At 45.2% G+C, this 22,494-nt stretch overlaps 3 protein-coding genes across 3 annotated transcripts; 2 read left to right on the plus strand and 1 right to left on the minus strand.

Annotated features, from left to right (window-relative positions):
• Positions 1 to 344: 344 nt before the first annotated feature.
• LOC101766070 (F-box/LRR-repeat protein 17) lies at positions 345 to 4,874 on the plus strand. Its single transcript, XM_022825395.1, has 10 exons — positions 345 to 1,185; positions 2,338 to 2,439; positions 2,781 to 2,925; positions 3,011 to 3,195; positions 3,315 to 3,419; positions 3,528 to 3,625; positions 3,729 to 3,967; positions 4,067 to 4,133; positions 4,262 to 4,446; positions 4,539 to 4,874. The coding sequence occupies exons 1-10, from the start codon at positions 545 to 547 to the stop codon at positions 4,599 to 4,601; spliced, it is 1,830 nt and encodes a 609-aa protein (XP_022681130.1). The 5' UTR covers positions 345 to 544; the 3' UTR covers positions 4,602 to 4,874.
• A 171-nt stretch (positions 4,875 to 5,045) lies between these two features.
• Positions 5,046 to 9,460, plus strand: LOC101765654 (putative uridine kinase C227.14). The gene is made up of 12 exons (XM_004963041.3): positions 5,046 to 5,290; positions 5,691 to 5,824; positions 5,904 to 5,947; positions 6,757 to 6,834; positions 7,420 to 7,609; positions 7,685 to 7,715; positions 7,793 to 7,851; positions 7,930 to 8,003; positions 8,412 to 8,498; positions 8,661 to 8,722; positions 8,823 to 8,851; positions 9,122 to 9,460. The coding sequence occupies exons 1-12, from the start codon at positions 5,185 to 5,187 to the stop codon at positions 9,212 to 9,214; spliced, it is 987 nt and encodes a 328-aa protein (XP_004963098.1). The 5' UTR covers positions 5,046 to 5,184; the 3' UTR covers positions 9,215 to 9,460.
• Positions 9,461 to 10,611: 1,151 nt separating this feature from the next.
• Positions 10,612 to 14,649, minus strand: LOC101766475 (auxin-responsive protein IAA30). The gene is made up of 5 exons (XM_004963043.3): positions 14,129 to 14,649; positions 12,372 to 12,625; positions 11,403 to 11,535; positions 11,227 to 11,288; positions 10,612 to 11,092 (listed from the first exon to the last, which is right to left on the minus strand). The coding sequence occupies exons 1-5, from the start codon at positions 14,434 to 14,436 to the stop codon at positions 11,055 to 11,057; spliced, it is 795 nt and encodes a 264-aa protein (XP_004963100.1). The 5' UTR covers positions 14,437 to 14,649; the 3' UTR covers positions 10,612 to 11,054.
• Between the last annotated feature and the right edge of the window lie 7,845 nt (positions 14,650 to 22,494).

Consider the following 22,494-nt stretch of genomic DNA (forward strand, 5'->3'; position numbering starts at 1 on the left):
ACTTACCATGTTGGTACAGTGCGCGTACGCCCAGCATTCTGGAAAAAGGAACGCCGCCATGACCAGCCCAACCTCTCAGGAGTCAAGTCCTCGACACGCTACAAGTCCAGCTCCATTGCTGGCTGGCTGGCTGCCACACGAGAGCTAGGTCCATGATGGCTCACCAACCTTCCAAAACCCTCTCACCTCTCAGGCACTCTCTCAGCCAACTCAGCACAAAGCCCTCCCCTGCCGCCAGCGCGGTGGACCGCGTCCACGGGCGGCCCGTGCACCCGCCCCGCCCGACCACGAAAACGAAACCAACCGGAGCCCGCCGGCGCGAAAACTCCAAAAAGGGAAAAAAAAAGGGAGAGCCAAGGGAGCGAAAGGAACTCGCGCGCAGGAGGAAATGGCGCCAAGCTCGCGCGCGCCAATCTCCCGCCTTCTTCTCCCTCTATTTCCCCACCCCGCGCTCCTCCGCCCCCCCAATCCTCCCAGTCCCCCCCATCCAACCCTACCCTAGCCTACCTCGGCTCAGCCACCAGCGCCAGATCTGCCTACCCCCATGGCCTCCGACGCCTCCGCCCCCGTCCCCGTCCCCGCCGCCGCCGCAGCCGTGCCCAAGCGCCGCGGCAGCTACAACTGCGGCCGGTGCGGGCTCCCCAAGAAGGGCCACGTCTGCTCCGTCCCCGGGGCCGGCGGCAAGGCGGGGGAGGCCCCCCCGCCGCCGCCGCCGCAGCAGCAGCAGAACAAGCCCCGGCGCGCTTTGCAGTTCGACGACCCGGCGGCGGAGGGGGAGGCGGAGGCGGTGGTGGTGGTGCTGGACGCGGCGCCGGTAGCGATGGCGGCGGCGCCGCTGCTCCCGCCTCCGCCGCCGGCGGCGGGGAGGAAGAGGCCGAGGGTGGAGGCGGCGGCGGCGGTGGACGTGGAGGGGGAAGGGGAGGAGGCGGCGGACTCGGACTCTGGGTGGGTCGAGCTCGGCGCGGGGCGGCGCGCGCCCGGGGAGGTGGTGCTGGAGGTGCTGCGTCGGATGGCCCCCCGCGGCGTGGCGGCGGCGGCCGGGGTCAGCCGCGGCTGGCGGGAGTGCGCGCGACGCGTGTGGCGAGGGGCCGAGGAGGTCCGGCTCCGCGCCGCCTCCGTCAGGCCCGTCGGCGCGCTCATGGCGCGGTGCCCGTCGCTGGCGAGGCTCGTGCTCCGAATGGACAGGTGAGGAAACGGATGACCAACACGAACGATGACACTGACGGATCCGCCCGATCGGCGGCGCCTCCGAGATCGATGAGTTGATCTCCGGATGGTGCTCGCTATCCTGGATCGGGGCACATGACGGCATGGAACTTGATGCTGATAACCTTGCTCGATCGAAATGGGAGGGAGGCTAACGAACGAACACGGAAATTCTCACTGAATTCACCTTAGCCTGACTGACTGAAGTAGTGGAAGTGGAATTGCTCAGTGTTCCACTGGGGTGGTTTCTGATTGCAGATGTGTGATCTGATCTGGTGCCGTGAGATCTCTCTAGATCCTTGATGGGTGCTTGGTTAGATTCTGAATACACATCGTGCAGCAAGATCAAGTCGTTAATGGAAATCTATCTATGCTTGCTGAGAGCGATCTAAGTATCGATCTGATCTGACTATATAAACTTCATTCTTGCTGGATGCGGTTTTCTTGGGGCAGTTTCTAATTCTAGCCATGGTGCTGTGAGATCCGGTTTGATCTGAGAGTAGGAAGCACAGATCTGTTAGCTCGTGTAGCTTTGATGCAGAATTAGTGCGTGGTTGATGCAGAAATGCCACTTGGTCTTTTGAGCAGCTAGGAAATAAGGCTGAAAAATCAGTAGTGACGGTAAAAGGGACCTGAATAGATTGTATGGCCAGGAGATGCAGAATTTAGTTTAGCATTAGGGACAATTTTCTTGATCTGGTGATTTAAGAGGAACTTTGCGGCTTTATGCAAATCAAGAGCATCATTTGGCAGATCTAGTATTCTATCTGTTAGGGTTGACCAAAATGCAGATGTGTGCCTGCTTGCTCGATTACAATTCAAGCAAAAGTGAAATCCTAACTTTGCTTTGGGCCTTTTGACAGTGAATAGGTAGTCTAGATCTAGTTCTTTTGGTGCTTGACTAAGCTTAGAAATTCTATGTTTCAGTCTCTTGATTGTGAGAGTTATGCTCTAACCAGTTGTTCTATGTTTCAGTCTCTTGATTGTGAGAGTTATGCTCTAAACCAGTTGTTCTATGTTTCAGTCTCTTGATTGTGAGAGTTATGCTCTAACCAGTTGTTCTATGTTTCAGTCTCTTGATTGTGAGAGTTATGCTCTAAACCAGTTGTTCTGTTTGTACATTTTTTGCAGCGATGTTGATGCCACAATGATCGCATGCGTGGCATTTTCCTGCCCTAATTTACAAACCCTGGATATTAGCATGGCTAATAGTGCAGTCAACAGGATATCTGGGTATGCTGAAAACTCCTGATACTAAATCTGTTTTGAGTTTCATCTTTCTATATATTTTGTTCTCTTGCACATAATTCTGTATGATTTGCACAGCTGCACCTTGAATGGAATATGAGAGTTTATGATTAGTATCTAGTATATACGCCTTTGCCGATGTGCAGTACCAAGCTTTGTGCTACTGCCTGGAGATATGTAATTTCAGAGTGTTGCTTCTTGTTGCTTTAAGTGTGTTTGCTGTTTATTGTCACCATAAGTCATCTGAAAAACCATCTGCATATCAGTAATGTTAAATTAACAGTTGAGGTTTGGGCGATCTAACTGACATGTGCTATTCTGTGCAGGGATGAGCTATCTAGGTTTGTTTCAGAGAAGCGATCGCTCTCAGTTCTTAAATTAGATGGCTGTAGCAGTCTCGGTTTTCTGAATATTAGCTCTTCAAGCCTTTCAACCCTTTGGCTATCAGGTCTTTGTTCCCTTACCAAAGCGGTAAGTAGAGGCACTCCTGCAATTATTGTCTGTGCAATTCTCTGATCTTATCTTGCATAAATTCATTGGGTTATTCACTTGTCAGGTCATGAACTGCCCTAATTTGAATGAGCTCTCACTGGACTTTCCCAAACAAAATAATGATTCTACCGATCTGGTTGCTCTAATGGATAGTCTGGGCCGGACCTGCCCAAACTTGAGAAACATGCACATCTCATCGATTCGCTTATGCAATGAAGCTGTGTTTGCTCTAGAGAGTGCTAATCTCAGGTACCCAAATTTCTTAACATGTTGCCATGATCCTTGTTTTTTGAACCTATGATATATAGATCTTGATGTGACTCCAGTTTAATGACCTATTAATCCTTCTTTTTTTATCATTTCACCAGGGGCCTGTGCATGCTGTCTTTGGTTCTCGGTTCAAAAATAACAGATGCAGCTGTTGCATCTATTGTTCGTTCTTATGCAAGCTTGGAGTTGCTTGATTTAAGCGGGTAAGAACCAATGTTTGATGACCAAATGTTTGCACGACCAAACTGCTCATTTTGTATTCTGTTGGAAAGTTACTTCATGTATCTGATTTGGCATGCTTACATGTCCAGGTCTAGCATTACTGACAATGGGCTTGGGATGATCTGCAATGCATTCCCTAACACCCTAACCCGCCTCCTCATGGCTTTGTGCCCAAACATCACTTCATGTAAGCTTTCCACATAGCTGTGTTCTTTGGACTCAGTTATTTCAAAATTCATTATTTCAATGCTCGTAACAGCAAATATGCTAACTGTTCTCTGAATGTGCAGCTGGGGTCCAGGTGGCTGCAGCACAATTGCCACTCCTTCGACTCATGGACTGTGGCAGGAGCATATGTGCTAAACCCCAGCCTGAAGATGGGAGATCATACTTCGGCGATCTAACTGGGGGGATCAAATTCTGCTCTAAATTGCCTACCCAGAAAAAGCAGCAGCCTAGTTACCAGAAGCTGATCATAAAGCACAGCAGTCTGAAGAAACTCAGCCTCTGGGGCTGCTCAGCGATCGAGGTAATTGTCAAAAAGCTGTACATGATTGTTAATGCATCGTTGTTCTGGTTCATGCGTGTAGTAAAGCAGTGTGCTCATTACCACTTTCATGTGTGACAGGCCCTGTATGTGAATTGCCCGGAGCTGGTTGATCTGAACCTCAACTCCTGCACGAATCTCCATCCAGGTGCGTTCAGGATGTGATGCTCCCCTTGTTTCTTTCTTTCAGGGTTTTGAAATGCAGGCAGTAGCTGGTACAAGAAGTACCAATCAGCTGTACCAAGCATTAACATCCTTCTGAAAACCCTGTTTCAGAACGGCTCCTGATCCAGTGCCCGAAGCTGAAAGACGTGCACGTCAATGGGTGCCGTGACATGCTGATCGGCGCGATCAGGAACCAGGTCCTGAACGAGTTCGCTGCGGCAGAGCCCCGGCTGCCCTGCAAGCGGCTGGCGGATGGGTCGAAGCGCGTGCACGTCCCCCACTTCATGATAGAACAGGTAATTGTCACTCACTGCACTTGCAGAGACCCTCTGATCTGACCAAACCTTCAGCTAGAAATTCACCACCACTCTGTTTTTTCTGTCTGCAGTTGGAGGAGCAGGAGAAATGGGGCAGGCCGCGGAAGAGCCAGTGCACCGTTCACCTCACCTAGGTGGTTCAGCCAGCCGGCGATCCTCGCCGGCGGTCGTCTCCGTGGGAGAAGCAGTGTAGAGCAAGCCTCTGCCTCCCTAGACTTTGTATGTTCCATCTAGTGTGTATTTGTAGTTGTAGTACTATTATTCATGCTGTCGAATTCTCTCGCGTGTTAAACCTGTGGAGTCTGTAGAACAATAACTGTGTGCAAGCAGGCCCTGCTGTACTCTCAAACCATTTTGTCCATCCAGGACAATAATTGCTATGCTTTCCATCACCAGATTGCTTGCAATCCTGGCCTGTTTGTGTCTGAGCTAGAACAGATTTACAGTCAGGCCCTCCTAAACTGTGTTTTTTTGTCAGAGTACGCGTTAGTCAATATGCTGCAAGCAAGAGGGCTAATCTGCACGGATTCAGTTCCTGCGGGAGCTTCGGTTTCTCTGTAATTGCGTTGCCAATCACCCTTCGATTCCGTCTAAAATAAAAAGAAAGGAAATTTCACACTCCGATTCGGTTTCGGCGGCGGCGCACCCTGCACGTCCTTATCAGTTGATCCTGCTAGATCGAGGGAGCCAGAGAAGGGAGGGAGCACCGGAGCAGCCATGGAGTTGCTGTCGAGTTCCATGGCGTCCACGGCGGCGCAGGCGCAGGTGCAGCAGAGGCTGCTCCGGCCGCCGTCGTGTTGCCGGCCTGGCCCTGGCGCGGCGGGTAAGAGATCTGTCGATCCCCGCCGCCATCTCTCTCGCTCCAATCCCCCTACTAGTAGGACTGTAGGGTAATTTTACTGCCTTCGCAATCCGCCTCTGCTTCGACTTCATCCGAGGAATTTGCAAGTGTGGCCTGTGGGCTGGAATTGAACAGATTCGGAATTCCTGACATGCTGAATCCTGCAGCATGTCGACCTCTGATTTTATTGGGATTGCGTGATTGCGTCTCCTTTCTCCAAGTGCCCGTAGTACCTCCTAGCGTTCAATGCAAGTTTCTTGCTCCTAGTTGAATGTCTTCTCCTTGTGGAGTATTCCCCAAAGCTGAGCTCCGGCGCGCTTACCTTATCTTCTTTTGTGGTTGCGCCGCTTAGCTTAAAAGCATGATCTTGCTGCCTCTGCAGGCTTCGTGACTTGTAGGAGTTATGTTGTCAGAAGCAAACTGAAGATGAGGGCTGTGCCTCCAATCCGTGCCAGTTTCCAGCCTGCATTTCTTCAGCAGCCAAGCTTTCAAGACGCAAACATGAAGAAACGATATGTGAGCTGCTTTTTTTCGTCCTGTGTGCAGTTTGCTATCATGTTTGTTCATTATGCCTGACTCTAGCATTGCATTTCAGGTTCCTTGCTATCAGAGACAGAAAGCTCCACAGATCGAAGCCAGGTAAGCTGATTTTGTAATGGGGAAAAATGTTCATTGCCACTGCATTATTAGTCTACTTGTTTACTAACGTACAATGGTGGCCCTGGCCTTGCACTTTTCTTGGTGCTCTGGGGGTTTTGCTAGATGTTGTGTGAAAATCGTTCTCTCATTAGTCATTACTAATTCAGCTATAACACTAGTCATTTACGATGAAATATTGGACCACTCCAGGTGAACTGGGAAAATTTGTCGCAGCATGAAATAAAACTTAGGATTGTTAGTTTACCATTGTCTTCTGCACAATAGCATAAGTGATTCTAACTTTTGTCACAGTAGTTCAGTATCCTATTAGTTGACGGAATAGCCTCCTCACTTTTGAGTTGGTAATGCCATATTTCACCCATGTTCCAGCGAATTTGATCATTTTGTTTCGATGCAGAAATTCCCAGAAGAATATGCTGAATAGCTGACTTTTCAGAAGAAGTGATATTTATAAAATGCTAGAAAATTAGCTGATGCTATGAAAAATAAATAAATGGTTTCTTTATTTTTTTTCATCAGCCCCTGCAAATTTATTCTTTTCTTTTGGACCAGTGATTCAAACTGGATCATATCTAGCAGACTAGCAATGCTTTGGACATGTCTCTGTTTCCATGATAAGCTTGCAAATTGTTTCTTGTCATTAGTTTCTTTGGTTAGGCCTGTTTTGGGGAAACTTGTCTTAAGGATTATATCGCCAATTGCTTGATCTTCTCAACTTTGATCATTAGTAGGTGAACTATACTCTTCGGTAATTAGCATACTGATCTATGTTGATTCTAAACTTGAAGGTCGATGGAGGAGGTATATGACACTTTGGCTGAACACCTTCTTTCTGTCTTGAAGAATATTGAACACCTTGACTCAAAGTAAGCCTTTTCCTATTGGTGCTGTTTTGGGACATTAATTATCAGGCAATCATGTTCTTCTATCGCAAATGTGCAACGATCAAAGCTGGTTTATGCTGTTGGTTTTGAATGTATTGGACATGTTAGTTCTTGAACATCGTCAGCCGACTTTATAATCTATTTACTATTCGCTCTTGATTTTTTTTGGGAAAATAATAAATAAGTTACAAACAAGCAATGGCTTCTGTGGTCCAACCTTTTTTTTGGTCAGGAATAGTAAACTGTTAATTTACTTCCAATAGAATTTTATAGCCTTTTTCTGTCAGAGATCCTTCAGTCACCTAGCTTGGGAACAAATAGATCTGTTTAGCATAAGAAGAACATTAAAATAATACATTTATTTAATGGCTATTTAAAGCATAGAAAGGAGCTTTCTCATCATAGATTTTTTTGGGTCTTTTCTTTTTTTCTTTCTTATCTTTTCACCCAGTGCTACATTTGGAAATTGACATGTTAATGAATTTTTAGACATTGCTTGCGCATTTTATTAAGAAATTTTCTTTATTAATATTCTGCTAAACCACATGATTCTACCTCTCTTGGCAGATACATTGTTGGTCTAGCTGGCCCACCTGGTGCAGGCAAGTCCACAGTTGCCTCTGAAGTTGTTCGACGTGTTAATATGCTTTGGTCCCATGCAAAGGGCAGCGGAGCACTGCTTCCTACCGAGGAAATTGCTGCAATGCTTCCAATGGATGGTTTCCACCTTTATCGTGCACAGCTTGATGCAATGGAGGTTTGTTATCTTTTAGGTAACCCATGCCTTAATTTCAGTTGCTTTCTCAAATTGTTAACACTCTTGTGCCTGCAGAATCCAAAAGAAGCACATGCAAGAAGAGGAGGTGTGTAATGTTCTCTGTTTGGTCGTTTCATTAAACTTTATTTACATAAATACTAACATTATAGTTATTAATTTTAGCTCCGTGGACGTTCAATCCATCACTTTTTCTGAAATGTCTACAGACCCTAAGAACAGAGGTATCTACCAACATCCTGCAATATGAGTTCTTGAGTGCACATAGTATTTGGTCTGATCCTTAACATCTTGCTTTGTAGGGTTCAGTTTATGCTCCATCATTTGATCATGGTGTTGGTGACCCAGTTGAGAACGACATATTTGTAAAGCCACAGTAAGTTAACTTCACAGACTCAAATGTGCACTCTGCTTGAGCTGTTCATACATTTGGTCAAAGGTGCTGGACACACTTTTCTAAAATATTTTCGATCAACTTAATATTAGCATCTCCTAACATTGGAGTTTATGCAATAGCCATTCTTTATCACATGATCATATTAACTACTGCTAATTTCCCATTTTACTCATGAATGGTTATGCTAAGCTCCTTGTTGTAGTTTTCTTCCCCCTGTTCCTGTGTATAGCTTCCTGTCAGATTGTACCCTGTCTGTCATGTTAATTCTTCCATGTGTAATGGCTGCATTCCTGCTGTCCTGCATAAAACCCGTCTTCCTTAAATGCTCCAGTTACTTTAAGTACAGGTGTTACACATGCTGGTTGCTAATTACCATGATTTTGGCAGGCACAAAATAGTGATTGTAGAAGGGAATTATCTATTATTGGAAGAAGATGTCTGGAGGGAAATTAGAGGCTTGTTTGACGAGAAATGGTGAGTATGCAGGATAAGTCGCACTAATACATTTCTTTTTTATCTCCCTTCGCCATCTCAAAGAAGAAGAAACAGTATTTTAGACTTTGGAATGAAAAATAGTGGATTCTAATGGCCAAAATTACGTTCTTATGTTCATTGACATTTTTTTTATACTCTTAGGTTCATTGACATTGACATTGATATCTCCATGCAAAGAGTGCTCAAGAGACATATAGCAACAGGTCCGCCTTATTGCTTGCCGTTTCCTCCTTACCATTCCAGTATTTCCAGCTGGATTTTATTATGCATCCTATTCATTTTTTGTTTCGTTTCTCTTGCCAGGAAAAGAGCCAGATGTAGCAGCATGGCGGGTAATTTTCTTTCACATGAACCATTTGTCCTAACCACATGTACATGCATACATGAATTCAAATAAAACCTCACTGCAGTTCCTTTCAAGAAGGCTGTCTTACGTCCTTTGAACTTTTTCTTTATTTTGACTTCTGTCACCATTTGCCTGGAATTGCACGGTCATATGGTTTTTCCAGAAAAGATTTAAACACTGATACACTATCAATTTTCTCCATGCACAGTTTCTGTATATTGCTAGTTCTTATTGTCTTATTTGTCTTGTGAATCAGATCTCATACAACGACCGGCCGAATGCAGAGCTTATCATGGAATCAAGAAAGGATGCTGATCTTGTAATCAGATCGGTGGACTTCTCAAGCTAGACTCCATTTCTTTGATAGGAAATAGGATTATGGCTCTAGTAATGTTGAGATGAAGGCACCAATAGGTTCTTTCCGTGGAGAATGGAAATTCTTGTACATATAAATAAGCTGAATGTTCATTTCCAACTTTCCATGGTGATTATGTGCATGCAATAAGATATTCCTTCATGATGTACAGTCGAAGGATTATTGAATAATTTATTTGGCATTCTTTTTAACAGAACCACTCTTCAAATTTATGTCCAATATCATTTTGTTATCCTTTTATAAGAGAATGAGTTCTGTTATTGCATTGAATGAGCGAAATGTCCAGAATTACAGGCCTAAGCTAGTCACTCATCATTTCAAAATTTAACATCCGTGTTTCCACTTTATGTTTTAATTCCACCTGGGAGTAAAAATGCTTGTAGATATTAATGTTCTAATAAAATAAAACGAGGGGTAAATATTCGTTAAAATTTTAGTTTACAAATGACCATTGTTCTGAAAGTTATATTCGCAATTCCATGGTGAACACTCCATGTACAAAACATGCTGTAACCTTGGGAGACAAGTTACCAGTAGTCCATCAAAAGATGCTGCATCGATTTTCGGCAGAAAAAAAGAATGTTTATCCGTAGCTATCAACATCTGTGTAGTGGACAATTTCTTGGTACAAGCAGCAGCTCAGATTGTCTTGAAATAAAGCTGGACAAGGAGCAGGCACTTGAAAAGACTCAAAGCTGGCCTGCCATCATTGTTAGGGGACATGATCTCCAAAGCCAAATATGTTTTGCTTAATTAAACACATGCAAAAGCACCTTTAGTTGGGAGACACTCATTGCTACTAGGAAGGTGCAGCTGAAAGTTCCCAAAAATCATGGCAACAACTTCCAGCACTTCAATGCAAGGCCTCTCTCTCTCTCTCTCTCTCTCTCTCTCTCTCTCTCTCTCTCTCTCTCTCTCTCTCTCTCTCTCTCTCTCTCTAGAAAAACAGAGAAAACAACAGCTCAACTTTGGGCAGCAGCCAACCTTGCATTTGCATCCTTTATCATTCAGGACATGGGGCACAATGTACCAAACACTGGCATGTACAGAATAGCACTCCCAGCAGACAGCAAAAGATGCAGCCAAAGTGTGATGCCTTATAATAGTAGTGAGAAGCTGGGAAATTTTGCAGTGGTTGATGCATATGTGTACATATAAAAACACAGTGCCCCATCACTGTGCACATGCCATGCTCCTGTCTCATAGTTGGCTCAACATATAAAAACACACAGGGACAGGTATGCACAACTGTGCAATGTCTATCCACCACAAAGCAAAGCATCTCCAAATCTCTGACCATGGAATTTATCTATCCTCTTGTGATTCCATTGACACCAAGTCACCAAGATAACTAAAGAATAGCAAAAAAAGAAAGAAAGAAAGATAGGCTCATACAATACATTTTTTAACAGCTTGCAACAATTATTTGTTCCATTGACACACCATGGCAATATAATTAAACAACTTTTGGTGGACAAGATGCAAAAGGGCCCATTCATTAGAAGCAGGGTGCCTTTGCATTTTGTGCCCAAAAAGGAAAAAAAAAGAACAGGTAGAGCAAAAAGACATTGTTATAGGACAGGTACATGTTCATGGCTTCTCTCTTTTGTATATGACAAGATGAGACTTGAACACTGACTGACTGACTGGCTGGCTGACTGACTCACTGGAACTGATAGCACAGTTGACACACCAAAATGACTTCACTGATCAGGAGGTACAGGCTTGGAGAACAGGGACGAGTATGATACAGAGACGAGCAGAGCTGCAAAGCTACAGAGACTTTGGTTCTTGCATCTGGTGACCCATGTGTTCAGCTTCTGTTCTTGCATTTCTCCATGGCCCTTGGTGCTGAAAAAAAGATAACCAATGAGTTGCTGCACTGTGATTTCACCTTCCAAAGTTGCTACTAAGCCCAGAACTACAAATCAAGCCAAGAAAAAGATGAAAAAAAAATCAGATTAATATGCAGTACTAGGACTAACCGAGGCCAATGGCTTCTGATCCCTTCATGATCCGAAGGCGCTTGCACGATTCGACGAACATCCTGAAATGAAATGGAATTTCCAGAATAACGAGGAAGCTTAGAGGCGAACACATCACAGAATTTTCAGAACAGGGAAGAATTAATGCATGGATGGAGAAGTAGTTTAGTGCTTACTCCCATGGGACGTCGCCGACGAGCATCCAGTCGCCGTCCTTGTCCTCGTAGGTTGGCACGTACTCGGAGCCGTTGAGCAGATCCACCAGCTTGCTCTCGTTCATGCCGTTCATCCCTTGAGACCCACAGCTTCCTGAATCAACATCGCAAGAGAGAAAAAAAAGAATCACAAATTAAATACTGATGATCTGTAACTGCAACCAACTGACGAGTCTACACTTTGGACACTAAATTTTATTGCAACTATTAATGGTTTTTCAGGGAAGAGAAATCTGTGGTTGTTGCTGAGCCACATCATAAGTGTCTATTTGATCCTTTTCTCTCTAAGATATATGCACGCCGATGAACACGTGGATTAGTTTAGACATGGAGGTCCAAGAACAGCACATGGCAATGATGGGCCAACTGCTCCTGGAGAGCTAAACTACTGAAGCGTGCACACATGATCATGAGCTACATGTACAGCAGGCAGCTAGCAGCTAGATGGTTGGAGATGAGAAGAGATTCTGGATCAATTGGTGATCTGTGTGTTGGGAGGGACAAGGGCATTATGCCAGCCAGGGCAGACACCTACCGAGGATGCAAATCATGGAGTGCACCACTGGCGAAACCACATGGTGACCACCACCACACATGCGAATGCCAATGCAATCATACACCCAAAGTTCCAACCCAACCGTGCAAAATTATGGAGTGCATTGGTGATCATAAGTTACTTTCCTGTATGTGTAGAGTTTCATTCATGAGCCAACAACATTGTTCGCGTAGAAATAAGTAAGCTGGCGAGAAAAGGCGGGCAATACATGATACTTCAACATGTTGCATAAACAAGAAAGATTTACTTACTTTAATGTATTTTCTAGCAAAGACTCTGTTATGGTTTGGTACTCTTTTTTTATGGTGAACTTTAGAAAAAAAGAAGAGAAAATGAATGAATCCATGCATGATGAGTACTGATGTGGTATGTACCAATGGTGAAGGAGCTGAACATCTTCTCGAGCGCCTTGGACAGCTCCTGGTAGCTCTTGTACATCTTGAGGTCAACCTTGCGCAGGTACGGCGCGCCGTCCAAGCTCACCTTCACGAACGCGGCGCCGCCGCTGGCTGCCGGCGAGGACTTGTCGCCGTCGGTGGCGTCCTTGCTGCCGGCGCCCTTCTCGGACTGCACGGACATGATGTTCTTCCGGAACGAGCGCACCGGCGGCCATCCAACCACCTGAGCCCTGCACGCAGTCAAATTACCAAGTGAACATCTGCTTAATTTCTGTCAAAAACAACGCTAATAACTTTGTCATGGAGGTTAAAATCTTAAAACACACACTGACACGCACTAGATTCCCAGTCCATTAATCTACTGCAAATTGCATATGCAACCGAAATATTCTCTCCCTTTTTGCCTTCTACTTTTCACTGCACCCATTTTGTTTTCTACTTTGGAGCAAACATTTACATGTGTATAGAACTATAGATCATCAGCTCATCCAGTGGTCCATGGTACTATTGGGAGGAGAGGTGTCAATTGTTTTCATGGAAAAGGGGGAACCTTTTGTAGGGGCACATGGTGTGTGTACTACCACCTTCCAATTTGCTACCTTTCTCCCTTTTTTAAAAAAAAAATCTTAAACGTGTTCATGTAAAATTTGTACATTTATATATTTTCACATAGACGTATATAGTTCTGAAATTAATATACCGTCCTTAATCACTTTGTTACTCAACACATATATTTGAAAAATGGTAACATAAAATATATTTGAAAAATGATAATAACAAAGAAAGGGGCAGGAGTCAGGCAGATCTAGAATGGTGATCCGTGAACGGTGAACCCAATGTAGCTTAGGACCATGCTGCATGGATGTATAGTCCTTGGCAGGCAATGCAAGGGCAGTATGGGCAATAAAATAACAAAAGAAAACTTTGTTTCTACCGTGCCATCAATTCTAAGCCTCGACCGATCAGGATCAACAGGCGAGTGATGTGGAAAATGATGTTGATGTGGACAAAAATGACACTGTGCCAGAAAGAGAGAGAGAGAGAGAGAAACTAAAGAGAGAAAGGCAGGCGTGGCTTTCTTTTATCGTGTCGGCACTAGGCGCTGTCTCCCGGTGCCCCACACGTAACATGCCGCTGTCCCTCGCTCCTAGTTCATGTCCAGCCGGTGCATCGTGTTCTTCGATCAACTATAAACAAATCTGCCCTAGATCCAGCTAGTTTTCCCCCTCTAAATTTCCATGCAAAGTTTGTGTTTTTTTGCTGTGCAAAGATCTTTAGAGTTTGCTAGCTCTTGATGCATTTTTAGAGCATCACTAGACTACTGCATGTTTTTGTTTTAGATCTCAGCAAATGGAGCATCTACTGTTTCAAAAGTTTGATTTTTGCATGATTTGTAACTATAACAAATATCTATTATCTTTTCTCGTAAAGGTTGAAGCATTTCCTTGTTCAAGGACATGAAAAATGTTTGCATTTACGACATGGCCTTGCACGGACATATGAGACAATCATGACGGCAGAAAAAAGAGTCGTGTGATGATTCAGGCTGTTGCTTCATGTAATCCCCCAGAGAGAGTCTGGTTGACTACGAGATTAGCTAGGGTTAAATTTGCTCAAAAGCTAGTTAGCTCTACATCATGGCATGGAGATCGTTAAGCTAAGCATGCACGTACGGAGATCAAGCAGGGAAGAAGGAAGCTAAGCTCGAGGAGTGAGTGAGTGACACGACGTACTTGGGGGCGCGCGGCTTCTCGGCGGGGTCGGGCTGGGCGGCGGCGGTGACGACGCTGCTCTGGCTTGGGGACCTCTTCATCTTCCCGGCAGGCGAGGACTCCTCCGCCGCCGCATCGACCTCCTCGTCCTCCGCCACGACGGCCGCGGCCGCCGGCTCCAGCTTCAGCTTGAGGTCGATGGTCTCGGCGAAGCCCCTCTTGCCGGAGGCGCTCCTTGTCCCCTCGCCGTCTCCCCCTCCGCCGCCTCCGCCGCCGCCGGGCAGGCCTAGCCGGAGCTCCGTCTCCTCGAACCCCAGGTCCGCCGCCATTGTTGCCGTAGCCACCTTGCTTGCTTGCTAGTTTCTTCCTCGGCTAGCTCCCGGCTTCTTGCTTGCTGGCTGTGGCTGGCTGGCTGGCTTCTTGCTTGTTGGTTGCTTTGAGAGGGTGGTAGGAGGCTGCTTTTCAATTGCAATGTAAAGGCATGCAAATGCAATGGAAGGGAAGTAGATAAAGAGGAAGGGAGCTAACGAGGGGCCACGAGTAATAATGCCAGCAGGGTGTGGGTGTGTAGAATAATAGGGCCATCATAATGCATGGCTGCAAAATTTTGCAAATACCACCTGCAAAAAACAAAAAAAAATTATTTGTGAACCTTGTAGGGTGGTTTGTGTTTTGTGGTGGTAAGGTCACTCGTATTCTTTCCATAATATTTTTCACGAACGTGCTTTACCATGTATTGCATTAAGATAAAAAGCAATATGACCGGTATATAACCTTAGTAGACAGAGGCTATTAAAGCAGTTATATAGTTCTTCCCTGATAAAGACGGGTAGTAGTGTATTATCTAGCAGTGCTGAATATACCTGCATGCGTGTAAAAGATGGGCTTAAGAATGTAATAAATCTTAATGGATAGGGGGCGTAGGGCAATTTCGAGAGGGGTTCTAGAGTTAGTTGCTTGTTTAGTTTACAACACGGGTTTAGGCATTTTTTTTTGCGGGCATTGATGAGTATGTGTGGACCACTTTGTAAAAAAAGCAGCGATTGAGCATTACAATTTGCACTAGCATTTTTTTTCCCCTCCAAACAGTTGATCTTGCTTTCTCAAGAAACGAACTGATGGTTGCGAATTCAGACCAAATAATTCCACTCCATTTTAGCCTATATCTTTTGCATTACCATCAATAAATATGCTTATCCAATTTTTTCTCTCTAATATATAAAGCCGCTACTGTATTATCCATGTCAAAAAAATGTCCATTTGAATCTACTTAGTTTTTTTTAGAGTCCAACATACACACAAAAGGAAATTATTGTTGCTTTAGACATAAAACACATTGTGAATCCACTTGTGGGTTGTGGCACATTTCTCCCTAGTTCCTAGGCATGCATATAGCTACACTTTGAGCTTTATCCAGCCACACCAACCAATGAGTTCTTCTATGCTTAACCCACTTCCAATTTTTCTTCGCATCACCAGTTTTGAGCGGTGGCATAAGTCACTAAAACGCATTGATAATTTTTAATGAAGTACGGTAAAACACGTTAAAAAACCCTAGCCATTTCTAATTTTTAAAAGAAAAATATCACGACATGCATCCCAATCAGTTTGCTATTTTCTTTTTCACAGCACTGGAGCACTAAACAGTTGGATAATTGGTCGTGAGAGGGATGTGTGCAATTTGGTCCAAATCATTGCGATCCTGGGGGCATGCAGCCGCGAGAGGACATGAAAAGGGAGTCTGGTCCGGTCCAGTCACCAGCTGGAAGCCACACGCGTGAAAATGACCATGCGGTGGGGCCCAACTTACCCCGGGTGGGTCCAATTGGCCGGCTGGTTCCACATGATTTTTTCCTTTAATTTTCTTTTAACACGCACACATAGGCATATGCATCCACAGCATGCTGCTTCTCTTTCCTTTTTGAGGGGTTGCCAAAAAGCGTCCATTCATTTTGTATGGGAATAGCACCTACACGTAGCCTTGTCAACTTGGTTAGTTCGTAAATTGTTTTGTCATTACTCCACCAAAATTTACTAGAGGTCTAAATGCACTTTCATCATCGAAATCATCAAAGTTTGTAAAATTTTATGAAACTTAAATTTTTTTGATCAAATGTTCTCTCAATGTTGGAAGATTTTAGTATTTAGAAAGATTATATGTTAAGTATGTTACACAATTGGTATTCGCAAATTGCTCAATAGCACAATGGTTTGGTTGTTACGAGATGACGGAGAGTTCACAAAGTTAAGCACAATACTTGTCGTGACCACCTACCATAAAAAGAAAGATTTCCACCATTGACCTCCTATCACAAAAAGAAAGATTTCCACCTCCTAATTCAAAATTTATGATTTTTCTTATCAAAATTCATGAAATTTTTATCAACTTTAATTTTACAGAAATTATGAACCTTTTCAGTTTTCACTGACACAATGCATTAGCTTCTCTTCATTCACTAGCATTCACCTTATTTGTTTTTGAAAAGCCCCAACCTATTTTTATACTTTTTTAATTTCAAACCTATTTAATTCGCTCCCATGTGAAGTTGAACATGGACCTGCTAGATGCTATTTAGGTGCTCTAACCATTAAACTAGAGATCTTTCCACCGGCATTCACCCTGTTGACAGTTATATAGCAGACTATAGCCACCTTGAAATATGCTTCCAGTGCTCTCTGTACCGAGTTATTAGAGATAACATTGAACCAAAACTAAAGGGAGAATCTAGAACTGCACTAGGCACTATTATGTCCCAACGACTATTAGATGCACAACGACTCTTAGATGGACCGAGGGGCATGTGCCCCTCCACTTTTTGATACACACATTATTAATTAATCCTTTGTATTTTGCAACATAAAAATGCCGCGAACTACAGCTACACGATGAGTGCATTGTGGGACTAATAGTGCCATAGATAGTAATGCGATGGTGCGATGGTCCATGGCACCAATGACGATGCAACCATGGTCCGTTTGTGAGAGATCAATGCCGTTCAATTTTTAAAATGTTCTCTTCAGATACTAAATATACTTAAACAAACTCTTTAATTATGTATTTGCCTTACATTTTAAAAATACTTTTAGTTGTAGACTACTGTATAGTTGGTAACGATCAATGCTAGCTATTGATTTTCTTCTCCAATTATTTCTTTTCGCAAGAACAAAGATTACCATATTTTGCAAGATGTATTTTTCCCTTGCGAAACACACTACAGAAATAGATGCTATATATATTTTAAGTACTTCCAAAATGCTAGACAGATAGGATGAACCATAGACATGCCAATGGAAGTGTCGCTTATTGCTAAAAATAGTTCCAATAATTTATCAAATAATTTTCTAAAAATACGAACGAACGTTCATACTGAGTTAGAAACTTAAACTCGGATCAATATATTTTACTATAAAGGACCTAATCGACTAAGTTACGCTTAATTCGCGATGTTGATGTATTTCTTAACCTTGTTTTGCTAAGATATTAGAAATAGATACGCTATGAATTGTTCTCACGGGTGGGTGGGGCCGGGTTTTCATGTACACATGTGACGATGCTCTGGCCGGTGGGCCCCCACGGACGGCGGCCATGTGAGCCTGCCGGCGTGTCCCCCGTCCTCCCCCAGCTCCGGCGCTCCAGCTTTCCTTCTCCGCTATGGCAGCGCGCACGTACGCCCACCAACGTCCGAGGCCCTGTCTCCATGCCAAGTGGACCCGAGTTCGTTACCGCCGTCCAGCCGCAAACGTGCACGAATCTCAACGTGTGATCAGACTGCCGGCGGCGGCGGAGTGCCGTCGACCACTGCGCCGCCATTGACACGCAGCTTCCATCTTCCATGCTCGTACGCGTGCCTTCGTGGCGAAACGACATGGAATGAGCTGGCTCATGGGAAAATCTGTGGTAGGGTCGGTGAAATCGAAAGGAAGGAATTGTACGTGCAGGTCAGCAGCATGCACGGACCGTGCACATGCATGAGATCAAATCGAGGACACCACACGTGCGAGCTTGATGTGACACCTACACCTTTTAGTTCGTTGCTAACCCAGCTAAGCTAGTGCGTCATGCATGTGTATTAGATAGCTGATCGGCGAACTACTCGATCTGACGGCGATGGTACCTTAACCACGTACGTATACCGTACAGGACACACATATAGTATAATGTTTATTACTGAGGATTGGGTATTGCTTAGTTTTCTTACGATGATAAAACTGCCTATCCGAGTTCGAGGTTCAAGCTCTGATCGAGTTCGAGCAGCTAGCTTAATTAGCTTGGCTGCTCTAACTTGAATGTGCTACAGTGGCGCTCCCCTGGAGTGTGCCATACTCCACGTTCGACCAATCTTGTCGTCGAACGAGCGCTAGCTACTAGCTACCCAACTACAGCCCTAATTAATGACGCACATTTGATGTCATTAAATCGATTTGCAGGGGCGCCCCGTTTCTTTACAGGGGTGGACGAAATTGCCACCCGTACCTATAAAATAGGGTTGTTACTGTAGCATACAGCCCGTTCCTGAAAAACCATTTGTAGGGGCAGGCCACGGAACGACCCGCCCCTTGAAATGGGGGCGATTTCCAGGGGTGGGCGATGGGGTGACTGGCCCCTTAAAATCACAATTTGCAGGGGCGGGTAATCCCATCACCATCCTGGAAATAGCCCCCATTTTCAAGAGTGGGTGACGGCATCATCCGCTCTCGAAAATTATTTTTTAGGGGCGGGTGATGACGTGACCCATCCCTATAAATGGGTACAATCCTTGATGCATGAATGCGCCATGGACATCCTCAGCAGAACATTTGGCATAGTGTCTCACTGCCTTCCTGAATATGACTATGGTAGAAAATAAGCTCACAAAAATATAAACCGTAACTCACGAAATAAGTGTCATTATAAACTAACAGATAAGTCATGTCACGACTAAACATAACCACAACCAAATGATAGATCCCACATAACAGATAAGACATGTCATATTACATATGAAGTTCATAGATCACAACTCAACATAACCAAATGACAAATTCCACACAACAGAAATAGAACCAAGTTTCATTGACAAATAGCACTACTACACTATCCATTTCTTCACTTAGCATTAGCTACTCCTGAGGTAAAGATCCCAAGCATGACACCTATAATCAAGGTCACAACAGCATTAATGGCAGCCATATTGTATCCATCCCTAGCAGCCTTGTTTTTCTTGGCCACAACAGCCTTGTTTTTCTTCCCCAGAAGATGCTTCAACTCTCCCACTTCCAACTTCAGTTCATTAATATACCCTTTCATTTCTCCACACTGGATTTTCAATTCACACATCTCCATCTTCATATCACAATTTGCCAGCTTTATCTGACTTATCTCATTCAACAAACCAGTGCTTGCTGACGGTTGAGGAGGCTAAAATCCAGCACTTGATTGAGTTACTGTTGTTCCTAGAGCAGTTCTTGCCAATTGATAGTTTTGAGGCACCAAATGGGGAAATTTTTCCTTCAAATAGTTTGAGTACTGAGGCTCAAACTAGTATTAGTCACATGTTCTAGGATCTCCCTACATCAACAACACAAATGCAAGTCAACCCTATGGTTCCAACACGGTTGATTCCATGATGTTAGGGTTGCAATCTTACCTTAATGTTGTTGGGGCACTCGTAGAAGATGTATCCTCCATTGCTCCTGAGCCAAATCACCCTGATTTTGCACTTATGGCAGTCGACGAGGGGGAGTGGCATGAACTAGTTGCGGCTTGGTACCGACGATAGGCAGCTGCTCAACATGACCTTCACTTGCTTGTTCTCGATGGATGTGGAGGAGCTAGAGGACGACGAGAAGGTCGACAGCTTGCCTTGCCTCCCTTGTCCTCCTCTACGGCGGCGGAAGCTATGGCGGTGTGCGGCGACAGTGGAAGCTTGGCGTTGTGGCGGCGTTGTGCCCACGCGGAAAGAGGCGCCGTGGGAATTAGCACAAGAAGATAAATACGTTAGCCTCCATGAGTTAGCCTCCATGAGTGGGAGAATCAAGAGTACCGCCAAGACCGGCCTTCGTGAGTGGCAGAAAATCATGTTGTCAATATGCACTCTAATGATGTGTATATATGGTTCTATTTCCTTATTATTATTTCGTATGCTTAAATTGAATTTACGTAACATATATTCTATGTCGATCACTATAGCTTCTTCTATTCGGTCGCACACTAGACTATTAGAGTGAAATTAGCGGAACCAAAAGTTTTAAAAACTGACGGGCAACAGTTTCGACAAATTCAAATTCAATCGCTGATTTTTTTGACGGGAACGACATTTCACCCGCCCCTGAAGACACCGTTACTAGGAGCGGATGATGGTGTTACCCGCCTTTAGAAATGTATTTGCAGGGGCGGGTGATGGCGTCACCCGCCTCTGGAAACGGCTTTATAGGGGTGGGCCTTTTACCTGCTCCTGCAAACAGTTATTTGTAGCTGCGAAAGCTAAGAGCGAGTAGCGTGGCCGCCCTTGCAAATGCTATTTCAACCACCCGTCGAAACCGTTCTTTATAGTGTGTGCCACGTATATGCGAACTGTTAGTGTGTTAATTGGGACTTTTAATAGCAAACCTTATTATGCAAAAATATCTCCATGCAAGAGAGCGTATTCTTGGAGGAAATTAAAGGATGCCGGAATGCTTGAACTCGTTGCCTCTGACGAACTAGGGCGGATCGAGAAGGAAAACAGGCCGGCCGGAGGTTGAAGAAGCACTTTGACCGTTGGGTTTTGAGTCTTTTGACCTTGTTGCTGGCTACAAAAATGGAGAGCGCCGAGGAAGCAAGAAATACACTACACTAGTGGTTACACAGACAGAGGCAGACCAATTATTAACCAACAACCATGCATCAATTATGGCCAACAAATTTACAACAAATCCATGGCCCATGCATGCATGTTAGCATGTACTCTACACGCCAGTGCCAGAATCAAGATTTGAGCAGTGATCAGAAGTTGAGAACAGTGAGCAGGCAGGCCGGGGGGACCATGGAAATGGCGAGAGGTTGAAGAAGTGTCGTTGCTGATCGATGAACCCGTTCATGCACCTGTCACGTACGTACGGCCACGCATCCGTGTCAGCTGAAGCTCCAGCGTGTCTCCGCCGCTGACCTGCGTGACGAGAACGACCGGTCAGTCCATGCTGGCGATGCATGCATATGCATGGGTCTCCTGCCAGCCCATGAAGTGGCCCATCTTTTCTAGAACCTGCTGCCACTTGTTGTTGCCTCCCAGATCTCCGGTTCTGACATGCATGGCGGCACCACAAGATTTGCATTTGTCATGGGAGACAGTACGTATTATCCAGAAAGATGTCTATATATAAATCTCATACTACATAAAGAATCGAGGCAATGTAGAGAGCTACGGAAAAACCACGGCAACTTGGCTAGTGAGGGGAAAAAAAATAACTGAAGCACTTGGCAAATGGGGAATTTTCTACAATTGGGCGAGAGCCTTGACAGTGGAATTGTAGAATGGAGGTGGAAGGCCTATGGGTTATCAAGTTCTTATTTTTCTTGCAACCATAAGTACGCGTGGAGCTGTTTTTCCCCGGCCGGAATTTGCAGGTCAGACGAAAGATCCAGCAGATGGGTCGATAGCTGTGTGCGCTTCGATCTACTGAAACATCTCAGCTTGGAGATTCACGCACACCATGCGTGCGCACCAGCACCAGGCACCACGTAACGCCCGCTGGCCGGCCTCAAAAGCTAGCGCTACGAGCACGTACGCTGCCTGTACGTACGTGTGGGCACACACGTCCGTACAACGTGCATGTACGTCGACGATCGACACGCCCCAGCTGTGCACGGGCCTCACTCTGTCACTCACGAATGCATTCAGTCACTGTCTGGCCAAGTGCGATGAACCGTCACCGGCCGATGGACACGTAATGCGTAGGTACATCTACACCATGATGCATGATGAGTTCGCCGGCCGGCTGGGCTTTCAATTTGTTTTAGCTGGCGTTTGAACCCGTGTCACCCGGCGCCACGGCAGGAGCCGAGGAGGCCGCGCTCAATTACTTGCTGCGAGAGGTCAGGGAAAGGCCCCGGTGCACTGCACCTGGCCACCCTCTCTGATAGTCTCACCTCTTCAATTCTCTCACCTGTCCGAAGAAAACGTACTGTAAGTCTGTAACCACGCATGCAAATGTGCGCCTGAAAAAAAAAACCTGTTAATGCAAGCACGGTTCCTGCTCCCTACGCGAGTGCATGCATGCATGCGCGCGCGCGCGTGCATTGTTAATCTCGCTCTCTGCAGCCTTGCCACCTCCACATGCATGCATGCATGCCAGCGTGCAGTGAGAATGAACGCCACGTGTCGTCCGTGTACGTGCCTGAGCTAGCTGGCTCGTGGGTGCTGGTCTAG

The sequence above is a fragment of the Setaria italica genome, chromosome III, assembly GCF_000263155.2.
Source record: "Setaria italica strain Yugu1 chromosome III, Setaria_italica_v2.0, whole genome shotgun sequence".
Classification (NCBI taxonomy): Eukaryota; Viridiplantae; Streptophyta; class Magnoliopsida; order Poales; family Poaceae; genus Setaria; species Setaria italica.